Consider the following 21,475-nt stretch of genomic DNA (forward strand, 5'->3'; position numbering starts at 1 on the left):
AACAATAGGTGATGAGAGCTGTTCTGTCCACAATATACCATGTGTGGTCTGACCAGTGACTTGTAAAGAGGAAGAACAATGTTCTCACCCTGTGCCCCTAGACCTCTTTTGATGCACTCCTATGATCCAACGTGCTTTGGCAGCAGCTGCCTGACACTGGTTGCTGTAGTTTAGTTTACAGTAAAAACTAAAACCCCAAATTCCTCTTACTATGTCAGTGGTTTTCCTATTTAGTATGTGCTGATGACATATTTTCCCTCTCTATGCGGATAACCTTACATTTTCAGTGTTAAACCTCATTTGCCTTTTCTTTTACCCAAGTCTCCGATTTTATCCTGTCCTCTTTTGCGTGAATTGCTGTTTTTGCATTGACTGCAAATATTGATATTTTACTGTGCAATCCTTCTATAAAGTTAACTATATAAACTCCTTCCCTCCTCATGATGTAAGGGTATGTCATGGGAGCAGGGTACTTCCCGCAAAATGGCGTACCCTTACATCATAGGGATAGCGCAAGATCATGACAGATCTCGCGCTATCCGGCAGTGGGAGCGGGCTGTCACTGATAGCCGGCCTCCCGCTACAACAGCAGGGGTGCACCGGAGATGTGCCCCCCGCTGTTAACCCCTTCCCTGACGCAATCTAAGTAGTTAGCTGCAGGGAAAGGGGTTCACAGAGAGAGCGCGCTCCCTCTGTGACTTCAGCTGGCTCTCGCGATGCTATCACAGAGAGCCTGGCTGGTTGCCATGGCAACAGGACGCCAGATACTGGTGTCCTGTATGGCCATTGTCTGTGATTGCTGTAATAAGCGAAAAGGCATTGCAGGAGAGAAGTCCTGCTATGCCTTATCGTAGTGATCATCGGTGGCATGGTGTAAGTCCCTCAGAGGGACACAGATGGTATAAAAAAAAATAAAAAATCTAAATAATGTACAAAAATAAAAAATGCAAAAAAACCACCCTTTGTTATGCTTTTTCTTAGCATAGAAAAAAACAACAAACCGCATATTTGGTATCGTTGTGTCTGTAAAGACCCATACAATAAATCGAACACGCTTTTTATCCTGCACTGCAAAAAGCGTAAAAAAAAACTAAGACAAAATTCTAATTTTTAGCATTTTGACTCCCAAAAAAGGCTATAAAAGTGATTTTGAAAAAGCTGTATGTACCCCAACATGGTACCAATAAAAACTACAGCTCGTCTCGCAAAAAATAAGCCCTTATAGAGCGTTGTCCATGGAAAAATAAAAAAGTTATAGCACTTTGAATGCAGTGATTTAGGGGAAAAAAAAGATTTCCAAAAAGAGTTTTTATTGCAGAAAAGTGGAAAAACCTAAAAAAAATAAGAATTTTGGTATTACTGTAATCGTACCGACCCGCAGAAAAAAATGTTGTAATTTATGCTGCATAATTAACGCTTTAGAATAAAAAATGTCAGAATTGATGGGTTTTCTCTCCCTGCGTTCATAAAAAAAAAAAAAAAAAAAAAAAAGCTAAAAGTTGTACAATGTAGTCTATGTACCCAAAATGGCACTGATTTTAAAAACTACAGTTCGCCACGCAAAAAACAAGCCCTCATACGGCCGCATCGACGGAAAAATAAAAAAGTTATGGCTTTTGAAAAATGGAGATGAAAATCTACCAAAAATTGCTTGGTCCTCAACGCCAAAATAGGCCATGCCATAAGGGGTTAAAGAGAATAGGGCTCAGTACTGCCCCCTGTAGTACCCCATTAGTAATGGTGACCCAATCAGAAAGCAGAGGGTTATAAATGGTACATCACTGAGCCAGTTACCCACATACTCACTTTTTTCCACAGGCAAAGCATTCTCACTTTACATACCAACCTTTCATGCAGTAGAGTAGCAAACACTTTGGAAGTCGTCACCTTTTATTTTTCCCTTTCTTTAATGACTCTGGTGCGGTTTAAAACTTGGCTTCTTGTAGAAGCTGAAAGGATTGGTTTGACAGAATCGATCTGTCTTAAACCCACGCTGGTGTGGAGTTTTATGACTATTTTCATCGAGGTATTCCAGGATAGCCTATCTTAGAAATACTTTGGCTCTTTAACCCACAACAGAAGATTGATTTACCAGTCTATAGCTTCACATTTTGACCCCCTTTTAAATATTGGCGCCAATCCTACAGAACAGACCCTGTAGCTATAGATTCCTTAAATAGAAGTACCAATGGTCTATCAATCACATTCCTTAAACCACTTTAGAACCCAGGGGTGTATGCCTACGCAATAAGGTCTCCTCGTAAACGACGGGAGTGAGAACACAGATCTCTATTGAACAGAAAATCTGCCTAAAATGGAGTTAAAACAGTATTGAACGAAGGCAGCAATTTCTTGACAACCACACTGGTGAATGTAGACCTATGGTATGTATCAACTACTTTTCTTTTTTTTTTTTGTTGCAAAGTACATTTTGTCTGCTTAAGAGAGCCACTCGAGTACACATTTTAGTTGCAAATTTGAATTTTCATACAATTTTATTTTTCTTAAAACCACTGTTTTTATTGCAAAGTTACATGAAGGTGGTTGTGTATATAAAGTAAAGGCGCAATGTACACTGGACTATTAGACGAATAATTGTAGTAAGCACTTCATTGATGCATCTGCCCTGTGTCGGCCACTGGACTGGTTGCCTGTGGACTATAGAATACAACAAACTGTCATCCATAAAGTTCTCCACACTGCTGAACTGTCCTATAGCTATACATTGCATGGTATGCGAGAGTCATGTGGTGCATTAAAGGTCCCATTGATATCAATGGGCGATGCATTCTGAGGAATGCGAAAAGATGGAAAACATTGCTCCTGTATATGACTCCATTCAAAAAAAAAAGCAGTTCATATTCGCACGTCTCAATGCACAAATCTCATGCGAGTTTCTTGGAGCAAACAGACAATACCTGTTCCAAGTGGTAATTGATAATTTCCAATAAATTTTATTACGATTAGGAAATTCTCCAAATAGAGGATCACCGTAATTCCCTTCTTCCTACTGTGAGCAACCATCTCTACTACCACTTTTGGAAATGCTCTGGTTGCAGTAGGTATGCCAAAAGGTAATCCAAAGTATAATGGCAAATCTCACATGTTTTTGATATTCAGAATCAATAGGAATATAATGGGCGTCTTTAAGATCAATGGTGCACATCAATAAGGTTGGTATCCATCAAAGAAACTATACATCCAATGGTTTCCATTTTAAATCTAAAATAAAAAAATGTATATAAGGTTTTTTGACTTATGAACCCTTTGGCTTCCCTGCTAGATAACCCAGTCCTTGCTCTTGAATGGGGACTGGAACAATTGTACCCATTGTCCCCGCCAGTGGTTCTACCTCACAATTTGAGGTCTGGCTGTGTCGGATTAAGGAGAAGGTTCCTACTCCTTCCTCACTTCCTATAGGACCATCTATGGTGGCAGGTCCTCTTGAACTGAGCACACGTAATATTATCCACAGTGGAAAATAGAATATTCCATGCAGAAAATCTGCAGCAACCATGTATACCTCGTGTGAAGAAAGTGTTTTAGAAGAATTTCCCTTGTTACTTTAGCACCTGTCTGCGAGCGAGATTTGAAATTAACCCTTTCCAATCCACTGTCTGACATCTGAAGACATTATGATTTAAGGCTGTACAGCTCCGATATTGGAAGACATCCATCGGGGTTCTCTTACTATAAATTGCCAGCCGCTCTGCTGTCGGAGCCTATCCAACGTGTCACCTCATGCAGTACTGGCTTTAGCCAGCATGTAGCGCTGTTGTATAACTGCAGAAAAAGAGTAAGCCCCCCCAAGGAAAACCAGGATACAAATTGGATTGGAAAGGGTTAAATGACTGTAAGAAGTGGATTATTCAGAAATGTCGCCAGTAATATGTAACTGCTACTCTGCAATTTGTTTGTAGATTAAGTTGATCCGACTTGTTGGGATAATGCTGCTGCTATATGTTAAGAAGGATCTGGCACGTCATGTCTCAGAGGTGGAAGCAGAGACTGTTGGCACAGGAATCATGGGAAGGATGGTGAGTTCATGGTGGATTTAAAAATGTATATTATTTTTTTCTGTTAGTGGAACAACATCTGTGATCCTATCGAGGGTTTTTCTAGCAATCCAACATCCGATACTGTAACTGTATAATATAGAATTGCTGTGTATATGTAACTTTGAAAACTTTAGAATAGGTTCATATATTAACCCTTTCCAATCCAATTTGTATTCAGATTTTCCTGGGGGCCTTACTCTTTTGCTGCCATTACACAACGGCGCTATATGCTGGCTAAAGCCAGTACTGCATGAGGTGAAACGTTTGGATAGGCTCCGACAGCAGAGAGGCTGGCAATATACAGTAAGAGAACCCCAACGGACGTCTTCCAACATCGGAGCTGTGCAGCCTTAAATCATAATGTCTTTAGATGTCAGACAGTGGATTGGAAAGGGTTAATTTTCCATTACAAAATGTAGAACTGTACAAGTGTTCAGGCCACTTAGCTCATGGATCCCAGTTCCTAATGGGTTTACTACTATCCATAAGGTTTAAGAGAGGTGGAACAACACACCAAATTGAGATGCTGAAGTATGGAATACAGATAAATCAGTACTGCTGGTTTAGAGACTGGAAGATAGGGGCTCCGAGATGCAAGAAAAATCTGTGTGTGTTTCCAGCTATTGAGACTCGTGCATAACGTCTTCCCATATCTTTGGGCATCTCTGAGCCTTGGCCAGGCCTCTATCATCTTCTAGTCCGTGATGTATTTATTCATGTGGTGGGCAATATAGACGCACTGCTGCCTCTGCGAATTTTATCTGGTGGGCACATCTATGTGAAATGCTGCATACCAATATGGCTCTGTATACCAGCAGTATTGATTTATATGGATGCAAGAAATAGTTCAGCATTTCAATTTGGTGCGCTGTTCCACCTTTTTTCTTTAATGGCAATCGTTCTCAGGCATGACATGTTACTTTTTATTTTTCGCCCTTCATTGCATTATTAAAATGGTTGTCTGCTGAAAGCCAGTAACTGTGGAGGGTTGGGCAGTGCAATATCTGTAGATCAGCACATCATCAGGAAAGGGACTGGATAGTTCTTCAACTCTTGCAACTTTTTTTTAAAGTTATAGGTCTATAGTTAAAATGAAAATCGAATGTCACAATTTAATGAAATTGCCTTTAAAAGTGATGCATTTGTTGGTTTGCCAGTTTACTTCAAGCTAGCATAGCGTTGAATGGTGGTAAGTGGCTCCCACATTGTATTCTTTGCAGGGTAACAAAGGAGGTGTGGCAATACGTTTCCGGTTCCACAACACTCACATTTGTGTTGTCAACTCCCATCTGGCTGCGCATGTGGATGAATATGAGAGGAGGAACCAGGATTTCAGAGACATTTGCTCCAGGATGCAGTTTCCACAGGTGGACCCAACACTGTCACCCCTGACAATTCACAAGCATGAGTAGGTGTCTCGCAATATGACTTCTGGTGGGGATTAGTTATTACAGTTCAAAAGAAAACTTAAACATGAATTATTGGTTCCTGCTGCTCAACTGGTCAGAAAAATTGTTATTGATCATAAAATGGTTTGCTTTATTAGCCAGAATTTTATTTTTTCAGCTTTAACCCTTTCCAATCCAATTTTGGATTCAGGGTTTCCTAAAAGGCTTTCTCTTTTTGCTGTTATACAACGGTGCCGTCAGCTGGCTAAAGCCAATGTGTGTACACCAGAGAGGCTCCGACAGCGGAGTGGCTGGCAATAGACGGTAAGAATACCCTGTCGGACGTCTTCTGACATTGGAGCTGTACAAGCTTCAATCAGAATGTAGGAAGACGTCAGACAGTGGATTGGAAAGGGTTAATGCTTCAAAAGTAAGCAGACACTCAGGTGCAACCAGGAAATGTTTGCAAGTAGCATATTGTACTTGTACAGTAGTATTACCCTTTTTGTTTAAGTCTCTGACTAAGCTTAGAACCGATGGCCAGAGACGCTGCAGGCAAGTGTTTTTGGCCTTTTTTTCTCCTGTTTCTTCATTCACTGCCATTGGTGCTAAACTTCAGACAGTAGCTTTCACATTTGAGATCCCTGGCACCACCCTTTAACAGGCAGGACAGAAAAAAGTCTCAACTTTTGCCCTTACTTTGCAAAGTATATACTTCTCATTATTGGAATTGCATTACAATATGACACAACACTACTTCCATTTTACAGTGTTGTATTGTGGCTTGGTGATCTAAACTACAGATTGAAGGACATTGACATGGAGAGAGCTAAGAAACTCATTGAATGCAAGGACTACAAAGAACTGTACATGCTTGATCAGGTATGCGTTTAGGACTGTCTTCCGTAGTTTGTAGCATTTGGAATTTCTGTTGTAATTGTGAAACTTTCATGGATACTGACGGCTGCATCTTGGCTCTCCCACCCTCACCCTCGCTGTATGAACCCAGGGCGCCCAGGATTGGCATGGTAGCATGGGGCCTAGTGAAGGATTCCCATGCTGCCATTGATAGATGCCTATTAAGCTCTATCTGTGGTATAGCCTAATAGGCAACAATTAAAAAGTACTACCGTGTTTCCCCGATAGTAAGACACCCCCGATTGTAAGACGTATCGGGGGTGTCAGGGGGGTCGGCCAATGTAAGCCGTACCCCGAAAGTAAGACATACCGTAGAAAAAAAAAATCATTACTCACCTCCCCCGGCGTTCTGTCGCGCTCCGGCAGGATGTCGCTCGCTCCTCGTCCCTGGCGCAGCATTGCTTTCTGAATGCGGGGGCTTGAAATCCCCGCCTCCAGAAAGCTAATACACACGCCGTCAGCCAGTTACAGAATGGCTGTGATTGGCTGAAGGCGCACGTGGCTTCAGCCAATCACACTATTCAATGACATCATTGAATGGCTGTGATTGGCTGAAGGCGCACGTGGCTTCAGCCAATCACACCCATTCAATGATGTCATTGAATAGTGTGATTGGCTGAAGCCACGTGCGCCTTCAGCCAATCACAGCCATTCAATGCTGTCATTGAATGGCTGTAACTGGCTGACGGCGTGTGTATTAGCTTTCTGGAGGCGGGGATTTCAAGCCCCGCATTCAGAAAGCAATGCTGCGCCGGGGACGAGGAGCGAGCGACATCCTGCCGGAGCGCGACAGAACGCCGGGGGAGGTGAGTAATGATTTTTTTTTTATTATAAGACATACCCCGAAAGTAAGACATAGTGGGGCTTTTGGGGATAAAAAGAAAGTAAGACACTGTCTTACTTTCGGGGGAAACACGGTATATACTGTACTGCAATACAAAAGTGTTCCAGTATATGGTAAAAGCAATCAAGTGATTGCAAGCTCAAATCCCCTATGGGGCCTAAAAAAAATACAGCGTAAAAATTTAAGTTTTTTAAAATAAAAAAAATCTTAAGTTAAAAAAAAATGTTTTTTGTTTTTTTTTAAACCCTTTTCTACTCTGCACTGCAATACACATAGGAGCTGGTACTTTCTGCATTAGGGTGTACTAGTATGGTGTGGCATCCGCAGCTGGTGTCAGCTGACATTCCTCTGCAAAATCCTGGATCGAGTATAACTCTGAGCCCTTATAGGCTGCCTGTCAGTGTCACCAAAGAATTGCAAGTTTTACTGGTGGGCCTGAAACGCACAAAAAATAAATTTATTGAATAGAAAAAAATAAAAAAACACCACCTTTTTTTTCCTTTCAGAAACAAATATTTCATATGTTACTACTTCTAGTTCCTCTGCTTCTAATTGAAAGGAAAAAACGTTAACTGGCAATTTGTGGGGCAATACGCATTATTGAACTGACTCTTAGTGACAGTTACGTCTGAAAATAAGTGTGTTTTTTTTTTTTTTCTGTCTTCTAAATACATAAATTGAATATTATGTAATGCCTCATGCACACGGGGCAAATTGAGCAGCGGATTCCGCGTTTGTCAACAGGCGCTGGAGATGCGCTGCTCAAAGTGCCCATTGATGTGTGTGGAGATTCCTCTCTCCAAGCACACCAGTGGATTTTATTTGTGGCCGCTATATACCGAAATATAATGGCAGCATACTCTCTTTTTAGACCGGGTACGCGTGGATGGCTTCCATTGAAGTCAATGGAAGCTGCCGTGGCACTTCTGCAATGATCGTTGCAAATCCGCGTCATCGCCTAAGCGACGGCGCTGAGAAATCTGTACTGCGCATGTGTGCCAGCGCTCTGGCACACACTGCATACAGAAGAAAAGATCATCTCACAGGTACGCAGGGTCACAGGCAGCGGGCACGGGAAGATTCTGTGCGGGATTTCCCACAGGGAATCTGTGTGTTCCTGTGTGCATGAGGCCTTAGACATACGGTAATGTTCTGAAATCTTAACATCCCATATTATCTGTTTAGCTGAAACAGCAGATGGATGAAAAGACAGTGTTTGACGGTTTTACAGAGGGAGAAATACAATTTCATCCTACTTACAAGTATGACACCGGTTCTGATGAGTGGGATACAAGGTAGGCAATGGAAAAATGAACAAAGAATGAATACATTAAGTCAATTGCTTCTATTCTGAAGAGATATACATGATTTGGTTAACATTTAATGGGTATTCCCTTGTGAAGCATTCATGGTACATACACGGGGTGGAAATCATCACCTATCATGAGAACAGAGGTTCCATGATCCTGTTTGACACGCGAGCACGTGTTGCATCTGCTCACAATGCTCCACTTGGGGAATTACAGCAGGTCTTTGTGGTCTCATGGTGCTGTCTCCACCAGAAATGGATCCAAAAGGACAGACGTAGAAGTCATTCCCTTCTATAAGCCATTCCTTTTGGAATCCATTCCTGGCCTTATCTTGGAAGAAAACAGCACTATGAAAAACTACCACGAAAACCTGTGTGTGAAGCTATCCTAAAACAATCGTTACTCTATTAACCCCTTAAGGACTGTGCAGCAGTGAATTTGAGACTTTAAAGGGGTTGCATCATAAAAAGTTATCCCCTATCCACAAGATAAAGAGCAACTTTCAGATCAGTGCAGGTCCCATTGGGATCCCCACATCCTGACAAACAGAGCTCTAAAGTGAGAGCAATAGTTGCATATGGGCACCACTGTCGCATTTATTTTAAAGGGAGCGCTTGAGATTGCAAGTGCGACGCTAAGCTTAAGCTTGCACTGCACAGTTTAATCAGGCTGAGCAGATCACCAGCTGTTCCTCTGTGTTGGCATTATCCATTAAGGAGTGCTGTCTTCTTTTTCCTGCAGTAATTATCCATTTTTGCTATAATTACCGTGTGTGTGTGTGTGTGTATTTATATATTATTATTTACACACACATATCTTTAGATGTTCAATGAAGTTGTAGAAGGGCTAATTCTTAGCGGTACGAGCTGTAGTGTTCCTTGATAACATATTGGGGTACCTGAAGCTTTTTCATTCTTTTTTTCTTTTTTTTTTTTTTAAACAGCGTTTTGTGGGAGATGATGGAAAAAGTAATTCTGGCTTTTGGGGGTGGGGTGGTGAGGGTGTTGTCACATTACTGGATAAATAACATTCTTTATATAGTGCAGGTCATTACAAATGTGTTACTGTATCATGTGTTCTGCAGGTTTACACTTTTTTCCCATGTTGAAAGGGAAAAAAAAGAAATGCAGGGAAAAAAATGTGGATATTTGTTTTCAACTTGGTGTGTGTGTGTGTGTGTGTGTGTGTGTGTGTGTGTGTGTGTGTGTGTGTGTGTGTGTGTGTGTGGGGGGGGGGGGGGGTTGTTTTTTTTTTTTTGTTAAAGCCACAAGGAGACTTGTAAGCAACTGAATGATCACATGCACAGTCGTGTGGAGCAGTGTATTATTCCTAAAAGATGCAGCCTAAAAGGCTTCAGTTTATAGCAGATGCGGAGGTCTCTGGCTACCATGGCACCCATCAGTAAACCCTTTCTATTTGGTAAACAGATGCCCGGTCACTGAGGGATTGGCAAGGATTAGAGGAACACCTCGCGGTCCATGTGAAAAATCGCTCTTGTATAACCTCATAGGCCATAAAGGGACAGAAAATACGCTTGTGTTGACAAACTCTTGGTGACTACTGTAAAAACCCATATGGATAGTCACAAAGGGGTTAATATGGTTTCTTTAGATTGTTTTCTTGGTTGGCCTGTTGTAATTATATCAATGTGCTGACATTTTTTTTTTTTTCTGTAGTGAAAAATGCCGTGCGCCTGCCTGGTGTGATCGCATCCTTTGGAAAGGCAAACATGTAACACAGCTTGACTATCAAAGTGTCATGTCTTTAAAAACAAGTGACCACAAACCAGTCAACTCTGTTTTTAAAATTGGAGTAAGTAATTCATTTGTGTACCTTGTTCTGGAGATCCAAGCAACTGCTAAAATCCTCTTAGGCCTCATGTCCACGGGGAAAATCAGGCCCGCTACGGGTTCTCCATGGAGAATCTGCAGCGGGTCCCTCCTGCCCCGCGGACATGAGGGATGAAAATAAGAATAAATCAGAATTAACTCACCTCCCGCACGCTCCGGATCCTTCCTTCGCTGCGGCGTCATCTTCTCTGCGTCGCGGACGGATCTTCTTTCTTCGGCCCGGCGGATGCGCAGGATGACGTCGGTGACGTGCCCCGCGCATGCGCCGGCCCGAAGCAAAATGATCCGGCCGCGACTGAGAGAAGATGGCGCCGCGGCGAAGAGAAGAAACGGAACGGGTGAGTAAAATCTGATTTTTTATTTATTTCTTTTTTTTTTGTCTCCCGCGGATCCGGACGGCTTCCATAGGCTTCAATAGAAGCCCGCGGGAGCCCCGCACGAAAATGGAGCATGGTCCAGATTTTTTCATGCTCCATTTTTTTTTTTAAATCACTTTTATTGACCATCCGCGGGTATTTATCTACCCGCGGGTGGTCAATGCATCCCTATGGGATGCGGATCCGTGGGCAGGAGAAGAGTTAAAATCTGCTGCGGATTTTAATTCTTCTTTTGCCCGTGGACATGAGGCCTTAGAGTTAAAGCGGTTTTCCAGGGAAATATTATTTAATGACCTATCCTTAGGATAGGTCATTGATAGTTAATCAGCCGGAGTCAGTCGCCCGGGACCCCGACCGATCAGCTGAGCGGGCACATTCTGTCATTGCCGCAAATATAGAGGTCAGAGTGGAAGTCTCTGTGCCAACCTCAGTGTTCTGGCCAGCGCTTGTAACTGCAGGCACGGCTCCCATTGATTACAATGCGAGCCGTGCCTACAGTTTCAAGTGCTGGCTACTACACAGAGGTTGTCATGGAGGCTTCCACTCCAACCTCTGTTTTTATGGCACTGACAGAATGCGCCCGCTCAGCTGATTGGTCGGGGTCCCGAGCAACTGACTCCGGCCTATCAACTATTGATGACCTAGCCTGATGATTGGATGCCATCAATGTCTGATCACTGCAGTCAGTTCATTCTAATGTTATGCAGTGGTCATAGGTCATAGCAGTCGAAGTGGTGGGGGTACTTAGAAAACTGTGCTGCTTTTTTTTTTTTTGAGACCGTATGGTCAACTACTGACTAAAATGCCACTTTGTACTAATGATCAGTGGAAGTCACTACATACAGTGATGTGCCATGGGAGTTCTATGATGCCTGCTCTGCAAAGCAAGACTACCAGCGGCTACATACATGAAAGGACAGAATGGAGGACATTTGTGTTCTCTCATGTTTGAAGTCTAAAACACACAATCAAGTAGAATTAGGATTCCACCTATTAACCCCTTCCCGCCCCATGACGTAAGGGTACATCATCGGAGCGGGGTATATCCCGCAAAATGACGTACCCTTACGTCATAGGGATAGCGAGAGATCATAGCAGATCTAGCGCTATCCCGCAGCGGGAGCCGGCTTTCGCTAGTAGCCGGCCTCCCGATGCGCCCCCCCCCCCCCGCTGTTAACCCCTTCCCTGCCATGATCGATGTAGATCTATATAGCGCGCTCCCTCTGTGACTCCGGCTGGCTCTCGCGATATCGCGAGAGCCTGGCTGGTTGCTATGGCAACAGGACACCAGATACCGGTGTCCTGTATTGCCATAGCCTGTGATTGCTATAGTAAGCGATAATGCATGGCAGGAGAGAAGTCCTGCCATGCCTTATCGTAGCGATCTTCAGTCCTGCTGTGTAAGTCCCTCAGAGGGACACAGATTGTGTAAAAAGAGAAAAATAAATGTTTAAAAAAACCTTTTTTATGCTTTTTTCTTATATTCGCATTAAAAAAATGTAAAATTTAAAATCCCACATATTTGGTATCGACGCGTCTAACGATGCGTACAATAAATTGAACACACTTTTTTTATCTTGCACGGCAAAAAACGTTTAAAAAAGAAATGCTAAAAAAACTGAGGCAAAATGCTAATTTTTAGCATTTTGCCTCCCAAAAAACGCAATAAAAGTGATCAAAAAAATGAGTGTAACCCAAAATGGTACCAATAAAAACTACAGCTCGTCTCGCAAAAAATAAGCCCTCAGAGCTCTGTCCATGGAAAAATAATAAAGTTATAGGACTTTGAATGCAGTGAGTTTAGAAAAAAAATAATTTCCAAAAAAGGGTTTTTATTGTGGAAAAGTGGAAAAAAACTAAAAAAAATAAGAATTTTGGTATCGTTGTAACCGTACCTTACCGTAGAAAAAAATGTAGTGTGTCATTTATGCTGCATAATTAACGCTTTTTTAAAAAAAACTCTCTGGCAGAATTGATGCGTTTTCTCTCCCTACGATCATAAAAAAAATAAGTAGTTTTACAATGTAGTTTATGTAACCAAAAATGGTACCAATAAAAACTCATACGGCCGCGTCGACGGAAAAATAAAGTTATGGCTTTTGAAAAATGGAGATGAAAAAATACCAAAAATCGCCAAAATAGGCCATGTCCTTAAGGGGTTAAAGATTTGACATTTTCTGTGAATACAATAAATGCTTGAAGTCTGAAATCTCACTTTGCTAATAGCTAAATGAAATAGCCAGAACACGGTAAGGACGGAGATAGCAGGGCTGTTTGTTTTATAGTGAGTTCCACGGCGAGAATGAATGGCTTCACATACACATAGGCCAAATGCACTGTTAAAAAAAATCAAACACCTAGAAGTTGTTGTTTTGCTGCAAAACTGCATGCAGTTACATCTCAGGCCGATATGCAAATGATTATAGTGGTGGCATGATTAGATGAAGGGTCTTGCCACTTGAGGCCCTAAAAGTGGTTCCATCCTTGGCCTATAAAACCCCTCTCTGAGACTACTTGCATGTATAGGACCTGTTTTTCCACGTGTGTAGAACTTGTTGACCACTAGACACCTGTACAGCACAATCGAAGAGATTTCGCCCAGTTAACAGAATTTTAGAGGGGGCGCATTTGAATACGAGAAGCTGAATAGTCGTATCGACGAATTGCCCACCACCTGGGCTGTTCTGACCAGACTGTTAGGAGGTGTCGGGACCAGTTCATACACAAGGGCTCACACATAAGGCGATCAGGCTCCGGACAACCTTAACAGACCATCAGTAGAGAGGATCATCCGACAAGCACCTCCAACTGTTTAGTTCTCTGCTATCCAGAGACAGGTGGCACTATTATTACAGGCCCCTGTGTCTGTCTGAACCATCTCCAGGCGCTTGGCTAAAGTACATTTGGTCTCACAGCACCCATTACATCTACTGCCTTTGACACCCACAGTCACCTCTGATTTGCAGTGGTGTTGTGAATGACTGACCAAACTGGACTGTTGTGGAGTGGAACTAGGTTGCCTTCAGCGATAAATCCAGATTTAGTGTTGGCACCAACGACTGCCGTGTTCGTGTCTAGAGACCTAGGGGTGAGCGGCTTAGTGCTGCCTTTGCTGTAGATTGGCACATTGCTCCCACCGCTGCTGTGATGGTCTGGGGGTCCATTGCATATGACAGTCGGTCACCACTAGTAGTGGTACAAGGGACAATGACAGCTCAGTGATATGTTCAGGACCTCCTGCAGCCACGTGTTCCTCTCATGGCGGTTTCCAAGAGGCATTGTCCACCATGATAATGCTTGGCCGCACACAGTAAGGGTATCGCAGGAATGTCCCCACAACATTGTCACACTTCCACGGCCTTCCCAGTTGCCTGATTTATCGCCAATAGAACATGTATGGGACCGTCTGGGATGCCAACTTCAACAGCATACAAGTTTGCACTATCTAGAAGCTCAGTTACAGCAAATATGGACTGATATGCTGAGGATACAATACAGAACCTGTATGCCCGTCCGTATCACATCTTGAATCCAAGCTAGAGGCGGCCAAACGGCGTACAAGAACTTCCCCTCCCCTCAAGGGGGCAGTTTTTTTGTAATGATCCTTTTGCTCAGATAGTGTTATCACATATCAGTGTGACAATCGCACATACAAAGTTTCATTTGATTCAGACAACTCCAAGGTGCCTGATTTCTGTTTTTTCTTTTTTTTTGACAATGAGTGTAAACAGTCATGTTTATTTAAAGTGATAAAAGTAGGTACAAATGCAAGATATCAAGGCATCCTAGATAAGAGAGAACTCCTCAAAAGAGACATTAAAGATCAAAAGAGCCAAACTGGATATGTAAATAGGCAGGGAACTGAAAAGCAAAACCGTATTATATTTTCTATCCAAGGTACTTGGCAAATCATTTGGGGAGGAGGGTGAGGACAGGTTCATGTGGACTCCCCCTCCCTTTAGCTGCAGTAAACCCTTAGACCATGGATTAAGCTACATGATATATTGATGAAGTTATCTAATAAGATATTTTACACCTATTCTGTCAACTGTTGCAAGACAAAGTTTTCCTCTTAACCGTGAGAGAAGCATTGCGCAGGTCAGAATATCATCATCATTAATATTTTTAAAAAGCCTGTCAGTTACTTTTAGCCCTGTGCGCTAAAATCATGAGCAAAAGTAGCTTATCCACATAGTTTGCAGTAGTGTTATACTCTCCTCCCCCATCACTACCCTGGTGAGAGCACTGAAATCCGCCACGCGGTGTGCTAAGTAGTCCTCCACTTCTAATCATATAATGGGTGGACTACTTGGCGTGCTGCTCAATGCATTGAGTGGCTGTTTTAAACGCTCACATCGGGGAGATGCCAAGTATAAACTTACATCCCTGAACTCAGCGGCTCACCTACTTTCAGTCCATAACCCCAGCTTGTAAGGTGTACGCGTCCCGCATGGAGGACTGGCACGCATGCGCAGTACAATGCATGACACTGCGGCAGTGTCAGTTGGCGCTGCCAGCGGAGGGCGGGGCCGCATATTCACGCGATACTTCTGCTGTGCTTCAGAAACCTCGCCGTGAGCATTAGCCCTCAGTATATTATTTTTAAAAACATTTTTGTGGGGATCTTATTTAAAAGGAAAAAGACTAATTTGATTTTAGAGAAGCATTAACCATATGCCGTTTTGCTTTTGACTAAAAGATGCCGTTTTCAGCAAGATGAAATCTTGCTGCAAAGTGCCTGCACCTTATCGTCCAGAGGCAGGGGGGTCTGATCGATCCAGAGACCCCTGACCACTGCTTTAATGATCCAGCAGTGTGCTAATTGATCGTACTGCAGCTGAACATTCCTGCCTCTCCCTGCCTGCTCATTTCAGAGCAGGAGCAGTCCTGTCCAGCATATGTGCCTCGGGGTGAAGGTCCTCTTCTGTACGAACAGGGACAGAACATAACCAAGATCAAAGGTCTTGCAGTAGCAGCAGCATCTTTGATGTCATAACCATGTGACCAGGAAGCAGCTAGAGAGGGTCATGTATTACTACACTTGTGGGGATTTGGTGGTAATATCAGTGTTTTAACATGCCAGTTGTGTGTGTATGTATTTAGCAGTGCTGTGTGCGCACATGTAGTAGAGCTGTATGTGAATGATGCAGAGCTGTGTTGTCCACATGTACAATATGCATGTAGCAGTACTGTGTATGTGTATAATGTGAACGTATGTCCTTGTGCCTTTGTTTGAATGGACACAATAGGTTTAATAGGAGCTGACTGTTCACGGTTAACCCCCTTTCATATATTTTATACATTAGAACATGAAAGCTAATGATGGTAGCCCCTCCACTTTATTGGGCCCCCAGGGACGGTTAAATTAGTATGAAATATTTTTTTCCCTTATGCCATTGACCGCACCAGCGAGAGCCCGCCTCCCATCCAGACAGGAAACGGGAACCTCCCAGAGCTCTATAGGCATATTAGCCTTTTACTCCCCACTTCTACACGAGCCAAACCAAAGAACCAATCACCGTGAATCAGCCATCCCAAATAAGCAATCACCGGGAATGAGTAAATCCAAACAACCAATCAGGTTGCAAATGGTGCGGATTTGGGGAGTAATATATATGCGCTCTGTAAAGGCGGGCATACCCTCCACCTTCTCAGTTCCTGTCCATAAAATAGGTTGGAGGAGGTAGCTGCAGCTCGGCTGCCTCTGCTCTTTCAAGGATTCTTCGAGATCTCTAAAGATGGTGGACTACAAGGCCTTACTACCAAACTGTATGGCATGAGAGGTTACCAGTCATTTCAGGTTATTAATCTCAGAACATGGCCATATACTGTACTTACTGACTAAGGAGGGCAGATAGCTGCATCCTCTCATCATGCAGGTAGCAGACTACCAAATGAGGGAGCTATTTACACCTGTGAGGGACACTTGATGAGACCGCCACTCACACAACCTCTTAATATAGAGGGGGGGTAGCTGCTTGGCATATACTCCCACACAGAGCGGATACAAAGTGGCAGACCTTCTGATACATGTAGTTCACCAAGCAGACCAGCAACCTATTAATGATGCCTGATAGTTCGGCGGGTTGCTCTGCACTTCAAAAAGTGAACTACATTGGTACTGCCACCCTAGGCTTCCCCTGGCGTTATAAAGCCACACTGCATGTGAATAGATTTTTATATTTCCTCTTCTGTGACGTACAGGTTATTAATCTAGTTTATTGTCTCACTGGTGCTGTCATGGGTATAAGGAAAACATGAGATTACCAATAATCGGTTTTCCATGAGCCCATGACAGCACCATTTTTCGCCTACTGCAGTATTTGAGTTAGGCCTCCTTTAATAAAATTGTAATAATCTGTAAGTATAAATAAGGGCTAGGTCTCAATTAGTTTGTGGATCTTGCTACAGAACGGAGGAGGTGAAGGGTTGTGCCTGTCTTTAGAGATCTGGGAGGTTGCTGTCTGGATGGGAGGTGATCTCTAACTGGTGCTGTCATGGGCTTTTGTTTTCTGTTTTCGGTTGTCTAAATCTGGGGTGCGTCTTATAGTCCAAAAAAATATGGTATTCATTACCTGTTTTCTGTGCAGATAAAAGTGGTTAAAGAAGATCTGTATAGGAAAGCATTTGAGGAAATTGTCCGTTCTTTGGACAAGATGGAAAATGACTGCATTCCCTCAGCTACTCTGTCTCAACGAGAGGTATAGTTATAAACTTGTGTTTTTGTGTGTTAAAGTATTGTTAGTGCACAGAAAACATGTGAGAAATTACAGTAAAATAAAGGTGCTTGGGGTTTTAAAAACCACATTCCCATGTACCAAAATAATTTTTATGCTACGCAGGACATGCGGCAGACGTGCACACATGTGCTCTATGCATAATGTATTGTGGAATTCCCATGCTAATAGTGAAATCTGCAGCACCGTTTCATTACACGGTGAAATACTGTACCCTGTCCTGAGCGGTGTTCATGTTTAGTGATTAATCCCCTAATGGCCATAAATGCACTTTTTTAATGAACGCGACTAAGAGGTCTTATTCCGATGCACATGACTTTTATACAGTTGCATATCAGAAGCCTAGTATAGATTTTTCATGCTGGGTATAGCGGGTGCTTGGCTATAAGGACACTTGATCTAATGGTTGGGTCAGAGAAATCTCAGATTTGAACCTTTTAATCTTTTGAATGCAATTGTCAATGCTAGCAACACAATTTATATCACTTACTTAGGACAGGGGCTCCCTTTTTGCACCCCTTCCCCATAAAACAAAGTTAGGGCACTGATTAATAATAAATAATCTTCATATAGAGCCAACCTATTCTGCAGCGCTTATAAAATGGGGGAACAGAAACAAAACCATGATTGCATGAAATACTTAATTGATAGAGACACTAGGGGTGAGGGTCCTGCTTCAATGAGCTTACATACTACAGATAATAGGGGGATACAGAAGGTAAAGGGGCTGGAGATGGGCATGGTATGGCAAGGTGGAGAGTGAGGGGTGCTGTACACAGACAATGATCAAATTGAGCTGTGTAGTGGCTGAATCAGTATGAGTGCAGGGGGCGGTTGATGGCGACTGGCAGGGGTTGCAGTCATTAGGACAGGGAGCATGTTATCAGGCGGAGTACAGAGGGGTTTGGTTTAGGGGATATGGTATGTCTCCCTGAAGAGGTACGTTTTTAGAGCACGACTGAAGTTTTGTTGGTCATGGATTGCCCGGCTAGTTTTGGGTAGCGCGTTCCAGAGGACTGGTGCTGCTCTGGAGAAGTATTGGAGGTTGGAATGAGAGATTTGAGTTCAAGGGGCGCCTAATCTGATTTTGTTGGCAGAGTGGAGGGCGCGGGCTGGGTGGTGAATTGAGATGAGGGAGACAGTGTAGGGCGGCACGGTGCTATGGAGAGCTTTATGGATGAAGGTAGCGAGTTTGAACTGAATTCTGTATTTATTGGGCAGCCAGTGCAGTGACTGGCACAGGGCAGAGGTATCCAAGTAATGGCTGGACAGGAAGATGAGCCTGGCTGCTACATTTAGGATGGATTGGAGATGGTAGAGTCTGTTGTGAGGGAGGCCGATCAGCAGTGAGTTGCAATAATCAAGCCGAGTGCAGATGAGGGCAACAGTGAGCGTTTTTTGCATGTCCACGGTGAAAGAAGGGCGAATCTTCACAATGTTCTTGAGGTGCAGCTGACATGTTTGGGCGAGAGATTGCATATAGGGCGTAAAAGAGATCGGAGTCGAATATAACCCCAAAGCAGCGAGGGTGCTGGGAGTTACGGTGCCACACACTGAGATGGAGATGTCAGGATGAGGTGGGTTAGCAGAGGCCGGAAACACCAGTAGGTCAGTTTTTGGTAGGTTCAGGTTTAGCTAGTGTTAGAGACAGCGGACAATGTCCTCTCTCTGACAGTCGGTGGCATTCTGAAGGAAGGGTGCTGTGATGTGACGGGAAGAGGTGTATAGCTGTGTGTCGTTAGCGTAGGGATGGTACTGAAAGCCAAATCTCCTGATGGGTTGTCCAATAGGGGCTGTGTAGATGGAAAAGAGGAGGTGGTCGAGGACCAAGCCCTGGGGGACCCCGACAGCAAGAGGGAGGGGAGGTAGAGCCTGCAAAAGATAAGCTGTAACCTCCATGAGGAGGATACGGAGATTAGCAGGGGTCTCAGCTGTTGGAACCCCACTAATCGGCCAGTTATTTCCTATCCTGTGGAAATACTAGAAGAAAAATTTTCCTTAGGACCACTGTGTTGAACCATGTGCAACTCGCGTGGCGCTAGAATCCATTTTTATGCTGCATGACACGTGCATTGTCTGCCTCACATACTTCTAAAGTTTGCTTCTGAGACTTGAGTCTTTTGTCAATCGATTATTTAGTTGTGGATCTTAGGTGTTCCAGGATGATGACCTCTGAGTCACCGCATGATCTAATTCTATCTGTTTTTGCCTCCATATTGCATTTTTGGGGGGGCAAATACAGATCAGTATTCACCCAGAAAGGGATAAAACAAATTACAGTAAATACGGATGCAAATGCAGATCACATACTGCTGACTTTCCTGACCTGTCAGGTTACGTCGGTTACCATATCTTGTTATGTCAGTTGCCATCATTTTCTGTAATTTTATTATACAGACAATACAGATTTTAACCAAGTTTCAGAAACTCGTCTGTGTTCTGTTTTTTTGCTATTAGATCCATAGGCATACAGCCTGAAAACTTTTTAGATGAGTGTTATTAGCATTTTAAGTTGCCTTTCATTGTTATGTTGTCTATTCCACAGTTTCACTTCCAGGACGTTAAGTACATGCAGCTGCAAGTCCAGACATTCGTCATTCATAATGATGGGCAAGTGGCTTGTCAGTATGAATTCATAAGTAAGCTGGATGAACAATCTTACAGTAAACCGTGGCTGCGAGCTAACCCAAGTAAAGGATTTCTTACACCAGGTATACGCGCTTGCTAATACTTGCTGACATTCCCAGTGTTCACTATATCACAACACGTTAGGCTCTGTGCTCATCTTGTTTTGAGCCTATGCAAGAGGGCCATCTCGGAAGACTCCTTCGCTGGTGTGCTGCAGCGTATCCCACTAGATAGGTCGACAGTGATTTGTTGATCCTGTGAATTTTCTTTAGTTTGTCTGTACATGGGAAAGTGTAGTTCCCTACGTGTTTGCTTCACAGTGACTAAAAGGTATGGGTACGCGTGGCAGACCAGCATATGCCAGAATAATACACTCTTAGTATATGCTGGGCAGAAGGGGGGCTATGGACAAACACTAGGTATATGTTGGGGAATTGTTTTTCCGGATTCCGCATGTGGAAAACAAATCGTTGCATGTTCCATATTAGTGTGGCTTCCGCACCGAAGGTTTTCATTGAAGTCAATGGAAGCTGTCTGATCCACGGCCTGTCCGCGATGTCCGAGGGAAAGAAGGAGTTTGAAAAAAAACTGTACTGCGCATGTGTGCTGGTCGGTGCTTCCGCATACATCCGCAGTACAGAAAAAAGAAGACCCAGACAGGTAAGCAGGGTCGCCGGCCACGAGCAGGGTCTGATTCCACTGCGGGCTCCGAACTGCCTGTGAACATGAGGCCTTGGACATAAAGAACAGTGCAAACCAATATCAGTGGTGTTCACTGCAAAATCTAACATTGTTTGATGCTTTAATTTTTTTTTTTTGTTTTTTGTTGTTTTTTTTTTTTTTTTTTTGTTTAACGTGTAAAAAAAAAAAAGGAATAAAATTTCATTTTTCAACATTTTGAATTCAATGAATGACCCAGTGCTGCTTGCGATTGACTGAGGGCTGTGACCAATCACAGGCAGCACTCAGCTGTCATTCAATGAATGGCTGACCACTGCCTGTGATTGGCTGAGCACTCAGCCAATCAGATCCAGACCTTTTAGTAGGCGAGGATTTTAAATTCCCGTCTACTGAAAGAACTTCACTGCACTGCCAGAGGACCAAGCGGCTAGATGCACCCGAGACCTGACAGCGGCGGTAGGGTATTTATTTTTTAATTTTTTACACATTAGGGATGACTTTCAGGGAAGAGCTTATATTTAAAGCCCTTCCCCGAAAATTGCTGCACGCAGCCCATTGCTTTATTTGAAAGCAATTGTGCACGGACCTCACTTGAGTATAAACCTATCCTAGGCTTATACTCGAGTGAACAAGTTTTCCCAGTTTTTTGGGAGTAAAACTTGATGCTTATACTCGAGTATATAC

General features: G+C 43.2%; 1 protein-coding gene across 6 annotated transcripts in view; it reads left to right on the plus strand.

Moving 5' to 3' along the window:
* INPP5B (inositol polyphosphate-5-phosphatase B) overlaps positions 1-21,475 on the plus strand; it is a 111,228-nt gene that overhangs the window by 75,876 nt on the left and 13,877 nt on the right. For 5 of the 6 annotated variants that reach the window (XM_066574790.1, XM_066574794.1, XM_066574799.1 and 2 more), the window contains 7 exons: positions 3,921-4,037; positions 5,279-5,466; positions 6,217-6,328; positions 8,394-8,503; positions 10,195-10,330; positions 17,336-17,446; positions 20,028-20,193. In XM_066574790.1, coding sequence (XP_066430887.1) covers positions 3,921-4,037; positions 5,279-5,466; positions 6,217-6,328; positions 8,394-8,503; positions 10,195-10,330; positions 17,336-17,446; positions 20,028-20,193 — 940 coding nt within the window. The remainder of the gene's footprint in view (positions 1-3,920; positions 4,038-5,278; positions 5,467-6,216; positions 6,329-8,393; positions 8,504-10,194; positions 10,331-17,335; positions 17,447-20,027; positions 20,194-21,475) is intronic. The other variant, XM_066574792.1, reaches the window with a different exon arrangement.

Source organism: Eleutherodactylus coqui, chromosome 1, assembly GCF_035609145.1.
Source record: "Eleutherodactylus coqui strain aEleCoq1 chromosome 1, aEleCoq1.hap1, whole genome shotgun sequence".
NCBI classification, from domain to species: domain Eukaryota; kingdom Metazoa; phylum Chordata; class Amphibia; order Anura; family Eleutherodactylidae; genus Eleutherodactylus; species Eleutherodactylus coqui.